Source organism: Charadrius vociferus, unplaced genomic scaffold, assembly GCF_000708025.1.
Source record: "Charadrius vociferus isolate BGI_N301 unplaced genomic scaffold, ASM70802v2 scaffold650, whole genome shotgun sequence".
Taxonomy (NCBI): Eukaryota; Metazoa; Chordata; class Aves; order Charadriiformes; family Charadriidae; genus Charadrius; species Charadrius vociferus.
In genome coordinates, this window is record NW_009646736.1 from 857488 (window position 1) to 868282 (window position 10795).

The 10795-nt window shown below is 37.8% G+C and overlaps 1 protein-coding gene across 1 annotated transcript in view; it reads left to right on the forward strand.

Annotated features, from left to right (window-relative positions):
* TRIM42 (tripartite motif containing 42) overlaps positions 1-9800 on the forward strand; it is a 10257-nt gene extending 457 nt beyond the window's left edge. Inside the window, 7 exon segments of the mRNA XM_009890165.1 lie at positions 6341-6669; positions 6980-7071; positions 8400-8440; positions 8442-8509; positions 8511-8940; positions 9650-9679; positions 9681-9800. Coding sequence (XP_009888467.1) covers positions 6341-6669; positions 6980-7071; positions 8400-8440; positions 8442-8509; positions 8511-8940; positions 9650-9679; positions 9681-9800 — 1110 coding nt within the window.
* The last annotated feature ends 995 nt before the right edge of the window (positions 9801-10795 follow it).

Sequence of the window (10795 nt, forward strand, 5' to 3'; positions counted from 1 at the left end):
GAAAGAGCACAAGGAGGAAGGAGCAGCAGAGACAACATGCTGACCACAACCCTCATTCCCCATCCCCCTGTGCCACTGAGGGCGGGGACATAGAGAAATTAGAAGTGAAGTTGAGCCCAGGAAGAAGGGAGGGGTGGAGGGAAGGTGTTTTAGGATTTGGTTTTATTTCTCATTGTCGTACTCTGATTTGATTGGTAATAAATTAAATTAATTTCCCCAAGTCAAGTCTGTTTTGTGTGTGACAGTAACTGCTGAATGATCTCTCCCTGTCCTGAACTTGACCCACGAGCCTTTCATTACATTTTCTCTCCAACTGAGAGAAAGGGGAGTGGTGATAGAGCAGCTTGGTGGGCACCTGGCATCCAGCCAGGGTCAACCCACCACAAGAGGTAAGCATACAGCAAGCATGGGGGCATAAAGAAGAGTAAAAAGCAAAGATTTCTAAACCTGAAAGTATATCTGAAAGTTAATAGTCCACAACACAATAGTTCCAGCACAGATTCAAGTGCAAGCTTAGACACACAGCAAGCAACTTTGCTCAAGAAGCTTTTTCACCTCTGCAATGCAAGTAGGCAGGCATATTCCCCATCCTCTGCGGGGGTTTATAAAAGCAGCAACCACTCTCTTCAGATTTCAATTAAAGATGAAGTGTTTACACTTGTTGTTTTCCTTGCCAGGAGTCCTTTTTTTCCTCTTCACAAGCTCTTCTAAAAAGCACTTATTTTATTTTTCTTTTACATATATTATAAACTTTCTTAGCTGGTGAGAAGGAGAAACTTCTAGGGTGAAGAAGAAACTTCATTCCTTCCCCAATTGGAGGGAACTTCTGCTTACCACAGCTTTAATTCCCTATGCTATCTGCTGCCTAAATCCATAAAGCCTTTTCTCTCACCTCCACCCGCTTAATTTGCATTTTCCCTTCTTCCCCTAGGCAGTGTAAGTGAGAGAGTGAATATTTTTTTCTTTTTTTTTTTTTTCTCTTAAGCAGAGCTATGTTATTAACACCTATTTCACTGCTCAGCTGGACCTCCTAATAGACTATTTACTGCTTAGAGCCAGGCTAATCAGGAGAGGAGTCAGGATGTCCAGCAGAGAATCAACACAAGAATGAAAAATAGACTCAAACGTGAGGCTGAAGGTAGGTACTACGGTTAGGAAAGCAGACACACCAAGCTTGATACTATTCATTTACAATTTTGTCATAGAAAAGGATTTCTTTTTTTTTTTTAAACTCAAAGAAGTTTGGCTGGTTTGTAACCACAGTTAGTTTTTTAACATAATACATCAATATAGTATAGCCTTAAATTTTAAATGTGCTGGTTTGCAATGCTACATTTGTTCTGTCTAACATGCTTTAGCTGCAGCTAAAGCATTTGAGTTTCTTGTCTGTAGTCTCAACCGCAGCACAGACACATTTCACCTTAAGCAGATGAACACCCTTACTCTGGGAACAAGCAAGCTCAAAAGTCAGAGCCTAAGGAAAAAGCACCCAGAGAGGGTGTGCGAGGGGAACAGAGAGCGAGCCAAACCAGCAGCAAAAACACATCAGGCAGAGGAAAAGGAAATGCATGCAGCCACCAGGACGAGGACAAAGCACATGAGAGCTGGAGTGTAATCAACCAGAGACAGATGATACATACCTAGTATTTCCAATCATTCTATAAAATGCACACACTTTTATTTGTTCCAAAGAACAACAGGTCTCACATTGTGACAGTAATGTATAAGACAACAAGGCAGGAATAGGACAGCATAGCAGGAATAAGAATTGGTTGTGAAAGACCATGAAAGCAGACCCATAGTAACAGTATGCTCTTGTAGTTTCTTAAGATCTATGACAAATAGATCCTCTAAAGCTTTTTGTAGCGATTCACTTAGTACCTTTGAGATCTGTGCAAAGGGGCATGAACTGCTGTGATTTTTCTGGCACACAAGCACTAGAAAGTCCTTGTTTTGTGGGAAATGCATCTCATCCAAAATGAGGTTGCTTAGATTTTCTTCTAAATTGTGTAATCTTAAAGTTCAGCTAGACCTGTACCTTTTCCAACATCTTTCCTGTGTTCTCAAAAAAGAACTCCTAACCCCACTGTGAATATTTCAGCTATTTCTCTATATTCCATGGGTTAGTTTTATTAGGCCCTGATACTTTGAAAATATTAGGTTTAAGTGTGATATAGCTTTCTCTTTTTTTTTTTTTTTTTTATTCTAGACAGTTATTAGCTATATACTTCTGGTGCTAATTGTCTTACTATGTGATCTCAGTTAAGTTTTTTAATGAAGAAATACACAAAATGTTATTAGTTAGTCCTTTCCTCGGGCATTGTCTACTGTTAGTTTTCCCTATGGCTCAGATAATATACTCCCCAAATACAATAATTTTCACTCCCAGGCAATAATAACAGTTCTAATTTTCGTAGTGTATAGTATTTAGAAACAGTTTGGAATTCAAAGAGAGTTTGAGTGACTATAAAATGTACTACCTAGTCGAGGCAGTGACTACATAAATAAATCAGATTATGTTCTCTTGTACCTACAAGCAAAAAGTGGCAAAAGAAAATTTATTATAATTTTTCCTCCATTTCTTCATCTGTGGGTAAAGGCATATGGAGCTCAGTGTGATATACTACTTATACAGCTTCAGAGCAATGAAGAAGCCTTAAGTTTACCATGTGTTTGTTGCTCTTTTGCTTTGCCAGCTGCTAATCTTGACAGCTAATCATCATCCTAGCTCTAGTTTGGCTGCTGTCTCCAGTGTGCCTCCATAGCAGCTAAGGCATCTCACCACGCAGAAGAGGTGGAGAGCAACTCTGGAGATTTGTATATCAACTCTGCCTTTTCTTCGGTAGGAGCCAGCAAAATATTTCTCCTGCTTGAAACATAAGTCAAGGGTAGCCATTTGGCTACAGGTGAAGCGTTAAATGAAGGAGGAACAACAAAATTCATGAAAATGAGAAAAAATAAACACTGTAAACCCCACTATTTCCTAGGCATTTCCTTCACTAGGAAATTGCCATCTAACCTATTTTAAAGTGATGGTGAAACCAAAGAGCCAGTAACATACATTTTCTTATGAAGAAAGGACAGTGATGTTTTTACCCTTCTCTTGCTAGTTGTTGTGGGCAAGCCACAGCTAGCCAGAAATAATGCTTTCACAAGCAACTCTCAATTGTGAATGCATCAGTTTTCGGTTGTACTGTGTCAGGCTTCTCATATTTCATTCTAAACCTTCCCCCCAAACCAGACATTTCTATGTACTGCAGCCAGTTGATCTCCTAAATCACTGCAATTTATTGAAAGAACTGCTGTATCCTGTAGAGAGGGAATTCTGCTGGACTACATGGTTTTATAGGAAGGGTCATTCCTTCCCCATCCTAAGGGACATAACAGTCTTCTACCTTCTCTCCCTCACTCACGAGCTTTCCTTACACCTCTAGGAGCACTGAAGGCAGCAGAAGATTTTTTGCTGGTATTCTACGTAGTAACTGACAGAACAGTAACTGACACACTAAAAGAAGTCTTTTATACCATTAGCAGACATAGAAAGGAACAATGGATTCAGGTATTACTTTGCTGTGCTTGGACTACAGAATACAGAGAAAAATTTTGAATTTTCATTAGTTTCTGTCTTTCTAATTTGAGCATGTCACCATGGCCATTTCCTTCTGGAAAGAAAAAGCCCTTTTATAAATAATAAATTCATTATTTATTTAGTGTTAACTAGATACACTAGTCAAGAGTTAAGCCACAGACAGCACATGGTCTTTCTTCTTTCTGCACATTAATCATTGTGCAATCTCAAATTTGTGTTAGAAATATCAGTATTAGAAATATCAGTGAGGTATCTGGAAGTAGAGCAAAAGGGGGAAGAAAGAAATAAAAGACAACAATCTTAGCTTATCTTGCAAAACAGAACAGGATAAATTGCCACGTAGAAATTATTATATTGAGTTATTTGGTATCTAATGGAAGTACAGCATAAATGACCACACCTAACTAATTTGAACTAATTTCAGCTGAATCTGTCTCCTCACCACACTGTGCTTTTCTTTCTCTCTCTCACATGGTGGGATTTTTTTCCTCAACACCTTTCAGGGTCAAGCTTATTTGTAGGTCAAATCAAGCACATCACAGCCTGGCTATCATGAGAGCTACGGTGAAAATGACAATCAGATCAAACCACAACAGAGGCTTTGGGCAACATGTTTGCAAATGCTGTCAAAAGTCTGTCGGTTTGGTTGCAGCTATTGCATCTAATTCAGTTCCTCTGGCAGCCAGTCTGATCTGATCTTTCAATGTCTGCTACAGAATAAACATACTAATGAAATGGGACGGTCTTAGAACTGGTTGCATGCCTACAGGGAATTACAGAGAGGGCCAACTATACTGGGAGCAGCACAGGAATGAGACTGTCGATGAAGGTAGTTTTGGTATCGCAAAAACTGAAGCACCAAAGATAGCAGGAAATAATTTGTGGGAATAATATATGGCAGAAGACAAAGTTGTCCACGACTCAGTGGAAAAAACACAATTCACAAAGAATCCAAGAAAACTAAATATGCTGCTGAGAATGTTATATGCATGAGTTGCTATTAACCGCTGTATTATGAAAAAGAGTGTCCACGTATCAGCACGTGGCACACAAGACATACTTTTTGGTTTTTTCCTTGCTCACCCACCTTTTCTTCCTCAAAAAACCCCACGTGTATTCATGAATGTTTTGCAAAAGAAAAGCAGACAAGCATCACAATATACATTTTTTCTAATGATCAAATTCAAAAGCCTTTCAATATCCTGAAATTAAATATTCACAATAAAAAACATTACCATTGATTAAACTGGAAAGATAAATGGAATAAATAACATCCATTAAAGGTCCGTGTTATACTATGGAAAACCATTCAGCACACAAATCCAGTACTTATGCATAAAAATCTAATTGACACAATAGACTATAACCATTGCAAAGCACCTATTATAGCCCATCATGTAAATGGTTACACATAATGACACAGCCATTATGGTCTGTAGGGCTCTGGATCACTGAATTGAAACTTGTCTAGGTAGAACAGACTTCGAGCAAATAGACTTAAAGGAGCTGTCACAATAAACTAAGTCAGGACCTATCTTAGTAAATCCCAATTATACATTAACCTATTAACACACGTCAAATTGCTAAACTTTGGGAAAATTTAGTTACCTACAGTACGGAAGCCAGCATTCTTGAATACGTACCATACAGATATCACTGTCCTTTACAGTTTCAAGTAAGAGAATAAGCTGTTTCAGATACCAGTTGCAGATAAATCTTACAGGGTAGATTTCCTTTTTTAGAATCATACAATCACAAGATCATTTTAGCTGGAAAACACCTTTAAGATCATTGAGTCCAACTGCTTACATATAAGCACTATAGTAAGCATGCAATATTGAGAAGCTCATGAATTTACCCAAATTAAATTTTTATTTGAAATTATCTTATCTATAAATAGGTAAACAATTCTACATAAATCTTGGAATAAATCAACTAAATGAAAGAAAAAGGTGTCTGATACAAAGCAACTAAAGAATAATGGAAATAATGTCTGATATTGCATTTATAGGAGAGTGACCAGCTTAAAGAAGGGCAATAAACACACTTGGATTCAGTGGGAAAAGAGGCAGATCCACAGCAAGCGAGCAATAGCACTGAACCTACGATCCTAGTTCTTTTCTTCAGACCTTGGGGGAACAAATGCCATACATTGTTCAAGAGCATAAACAGTGGCAAACGAGGGCTTAAAATAACTTGGACAGTTACAAGGATATGCTTCAAGATGCATCTCAAGTGTAAGGTTCTTTCATGTGTGCTCGGTATGCTTAAAGTATTAGAGGCCTGATGAGAAACCTCTCACTATTGCTGGTTAGGATCTGATTCAGGTAGTTTGCTTACAGCATCCAGCTGAGCCAACAAAATGCCTATGAAGTGTGTGGTACTAACGAGATAGTGGCTTTAGGTATCTAATCCAAGTGTATAAACTCCCAACGCAATTAATGAGGAGTGAGGTAAATGCTTTCAAGGAATTCAGGTACAATTAAAGTTACCATAATGTGTAGATGATGTAACCACTATATCAGGTTCCTGTGCATAAAAATCTGCCTATTTCCATATTTGAATATCTCACTGTGACATGACTTTCCAATTAGAATGAAGTGCATCGCCACAGCACAGAGCCTGACCCGACAGTCAGATCTTGTGCCTTTTTGGAGCTCAGTTGCTGTAGTGTGCAGAGAAATCAAAGGATCAATGAACTTTCCTCCAAGCATCTGAAAAAGGGATGGATGAAAATGGGCATCCTGTTAGATCTGGCCACGCTGCTCAAACTGCTGTTACCTGACTTGCCCCAGCAGAAAGGAAAAATGCTGCTTGTGTTGGTGCTTTTTGTTTACCAGTGAGCAAAACTGCAGCTGTTTCCCATGTCTGTACAAAGACAACCGACTTTGCCCATCCTGCAACTGCTCATGTGCAGAGCACACCGACTGCTGGTGGTGCTGCTGCTCTTGTTCAAATGACCCAGACTGCAAATGCTGCTGCTGCGGTGGAGAGAATTCAGCATGTCAGTATTATGAAAGCAAGTGTTGCAGAAGCTCTGCCAATGAACCACATCACTCAAGAACACCAGGAACTGTTCAGTAAGTGGAATTAAGGGCTTTTAAAATTTCTTGGAGTTTGGTTTTTCTAATTTACATTATGTCTTAACGGATGTGTTATGCTTAAAAACATATGATCTGTTAGCAAGTTGGAGCTATTTCAAATAATCACAGGATATTTTTTGTCTGAGAAACAGAAAAAATAGTTTTATCTGGGTAATAGTGAAATCTTATGCTCGTTACTCTGACTGAGGCAAAGACCACTCCAGAATACCACTGTACTTTAATTAGGACCACTTGATTTCCAGACAAAATCCATGAACGGCTAATATATGCTCATACATTCTCACAGGGTAAAAACCTATGTAGTGACAAGAAAGAACATACAGAGAACTTTAAAACAAGGAGGAAAACAGGAATGTGTTTGTAGCAAGGCAGCTGCAGGCAAGGCTACATGGAAAACTGGAGTAAAACAAAGCAGTAAAACTGCAGTTAAATGGAAGTGGAAGGAAGCAGTTACAATCAGAATAAGACAAAAAGGAGATAAATAATTATAAAGGCTCAAGAAATGTCGCAGAGAGAACGGAAGGAAGGCATAGTAACAGTCTTAGAAGATAAAACTGGAAACCAGAAGGGAAGGGGCTGATTATTAATTACAGAAATGCTACACCATAGAGCACTCAAAAAAGATACAGAGGGGAGGAGGGAGGCAGAAACGAAGTTATCAGAAGTCTTAGACTAGAATAGTACCAGTCCAAGAGGAATTGGCAGGACCTCTGGACATGCACAGTTAATTCCTACCTAGGTAAACTTTGAAGACCAGAAGGAATCATAACAGCAACAGAACATTCTATTCTCTTTAGTTTATTAGGGTTTTTTTTTACCGTTGTTTAGAGTGACAGAAAAGCAGGTAACATGGTTGAACATTTGGGGAGAGGTGGGAAGGAAAGCAATAACAACACGGATGCTGAAGAGAAGCACAGCAGAGGGCCAGACCATAGAGGCCTAGAATCAGGTGTCCATCTTGAATAATGATGCTCATGTCAAGGTTATGGAAAATACTTCAGGAGGCATTATAAAATTAATATTGCATTTTAAAAGGATAAGGTCCTCAGGCTAAGAGGTAGGTTAGGACTATCAAGATTTGAAGAGAACAGGGATTAGCACATCCTGAAAAATCAGTCCTCTTTGACAATAAAATAATAATAATTAAAATGATCCCCATTTGAAAGTCTTTGCAATTAATATAAAGAATTAGTAATAATAAGGCTGCTACTAACACTAAGAATAAACTAACTTAATTCTAGAAACAAGAAATAATTGAGGTGAGTGATTTCTTAAATGACTAAAAACTAGAATGATCATATGTAAACATGAGTTATTACGTTAAGCAGAAATGTCTTCAATTTTTTTTTTGAGATGGTGAAACTGTTGTGCTACTTTCTTGAGGAAATATTTCATCTTGAAAACACAAAAGAAAAATATTTTGACATTTATTGTCTTAAGCTTTCATTAAAAAGAAAATATTCTAAAAATATTGCCAAAATTCTTGTAAAAGAAAGCATACTCTCTGAAATAAAAAAAGGGTTTCATTTGAATTGCACAAACGCTTTTCTCCACTCCAGTTACAGTTTCTATTTTGAAAAATAAAGAAGAAAAGAAGACAAATCACATTTCATTTTATACTAAACCAAACACCAAACTGTATTCTTTTTGTTTGGCCACCAGTAATAATTCAACAAATTCATACAGACTACAATGACTGATATAAGCTGTGTTTCTGCAGTCTGCAGAGTGCTTAGGGAAAGTAACAAAAAAATGCAGTTCCTTCCATTTTCCAACCTAGTCCACGTCTAAGAAACAATACCCTAAGAAAACTTAAATTTTGATGAAATTTTCTCCATTTTACAGGGACTTGTCCCATTGCTTATCAGAATAAGGCAGTCAGAAAGTAAAGCAGAAAAATATCCCTATTCTTTTAGCTGAGAGATAATTGTTCCAAGGCATGTTTCAAGTACTCATGAATCCAAGCAAGCAACATTGTTCCAAAGCACATCTTTAAATTCCTTGTTTGATTTAGGTGATCTGTCTAAAGACACTGTCAGAAGACCAAGCTCTACACCTCCCTGTTATCCTACACAGGGTAATGAAGTGTGTACATACTGGGATACAGCTTGTGAAACTCCAAGAAAAGAAAGAAAATATCAGATTAACTTTTCAAGTCCAGAACCTATAGACAATGAATCAGTGCCAGTGCCAGGATCCGTTGTTATATACCAATACCAGACTGCTGTTTACCCAAGGACTGTCAAAGTAAGACATTGATAAATTCTAAATATACACAAGTGACCATTATATTTTCAGGCTGTTATAGTGTCTGAACCTGTATGAGTTTGAGTAAATAAGACTACAATATCAGTTCAAATACTTAATTTATAGGAGACAACACATTTCAAACATGCCTTTTGAGATAAACTGAAGAATAAACTGATTCGTATCACATTCCTACTGTAGTCAATAGGGTTGTTATTTTATACATGATATAAATATGTTACTTGGAAAGGTCCAATGCAGAAAGAAATAGATGTACCATGTTTGTATTTGAATATCTGTACGTTAGATCAAATAATTTGATCCTGGTCTTGGCCTTTAATGTGACAACATCATATCCATGTAATTTTCCTGACTACACATTTCATAGATGCTAACGAGATCAGGATGCCAGTTGCATAATATCCCAAGCGCATGTTGCAAAGTGCCGACTGCTGTCAGCCTGCATTACTTTCAGTGTGTTAGAACAGGGTACTATGAAATTCCCAAAAGGAAGCTTAGCATTTTCCAAGTAAGACCACAAATTGCATATCTTCTGCATAGATTTCACACTATGGTTGGAATTCCAGCTGCATTGGCATTTCAAAATTTAAATCTGCCAAACAGGAGCCTTCCAAAAAAAAGCAAAAATGAAAATGAACAAAAATAAAGAGTACTTAATTGCGTACTACAGATTTTTCTGTCTTCACAGATTTACTGGGCTTTTCCCACAGAAGACATGGGGGTTTTTTGAGGTAGAGTTTTATGAAGTTGCTCATATTGGTCCTGATAAAGTTGTCCAGTCACAACTAGCTGGCCAGCTAAGCCAGCTTTCCAGCCCTTTTGTCCCTTGTCACATTTAGAGAGTGAAAGTCTTAAGTTTGGAACAGCATTCAGACATCCCACTCACCTCACAAGTGTTAATGACAAACGACACCTTCCTGAACTGCTCCACTTCCTATACTTAAAACACTGAGCTAAGTAGTTTCTTTTTTTTTTTTTTTGATCTAACACATTCGAACGCTATATTGATTTTTCTTCTGAAAATTGTTCTTTCTGCACGCAGCACAGCCATTTTAATATTCCAGAGAAACATAAACTCACTTAACATCCGCTGTAATTTACAGAAGAGTTTCATAGCAAATGAAAGTGAGACAGCATATATGACAGACTTTTCTAAATCTTTTAAAAAATAACTACCTCTGTTCCTTTGGCATAATATCAGACTATTTTACTTTACCAGTTACACTATACAGAAAGCTTGGAAGGACCTTTGTTTAACAGAAAATATGGCATTGGATTTTAAGTAGGGGATTTAGTCAGAGCAATATCATTCTTCATGTGTAACAGCTATTAAGTCTATGAGTGAATGTAACTGTGATGGCTGTGACAGGTCACAGAAGCCCAGGCACCAAACTACGAAGAAGAGGAAGGTGACAGAAAGTTTTGTTAGACAGCAGCTACTATTTCGTTCTTTGAACCAAAGCTGATGCCGTGCCACTCATACCCCAAAATATCAAGTCCCACAAAAAAAGTTATTCAACCATAGAGTGTTATTTAACATTACAAGCAGATTTCCCATGTCGGTATGAAGCTCTTATAAGCAAAACAGAAAACTGTAGTCTCTGGGCTTTTAGGAGTGAGGGAACCTCTCTCTTCTTAGCCCAATAGCATGACTGTTGCCTTACAGCTGAATCACAGATCCTCAATTTCAGCCATTTGTCAGTGTGTGAAACACCATGAAAGTACTGAAGGTATCCAACATATCTGCACAGGGCTGACAGATGACACAAGACTTGGAAGATGCACTTCTAGAGCGGCAACTAGGAAGAAAGCAGCTTACCCTTGAACATCTAAA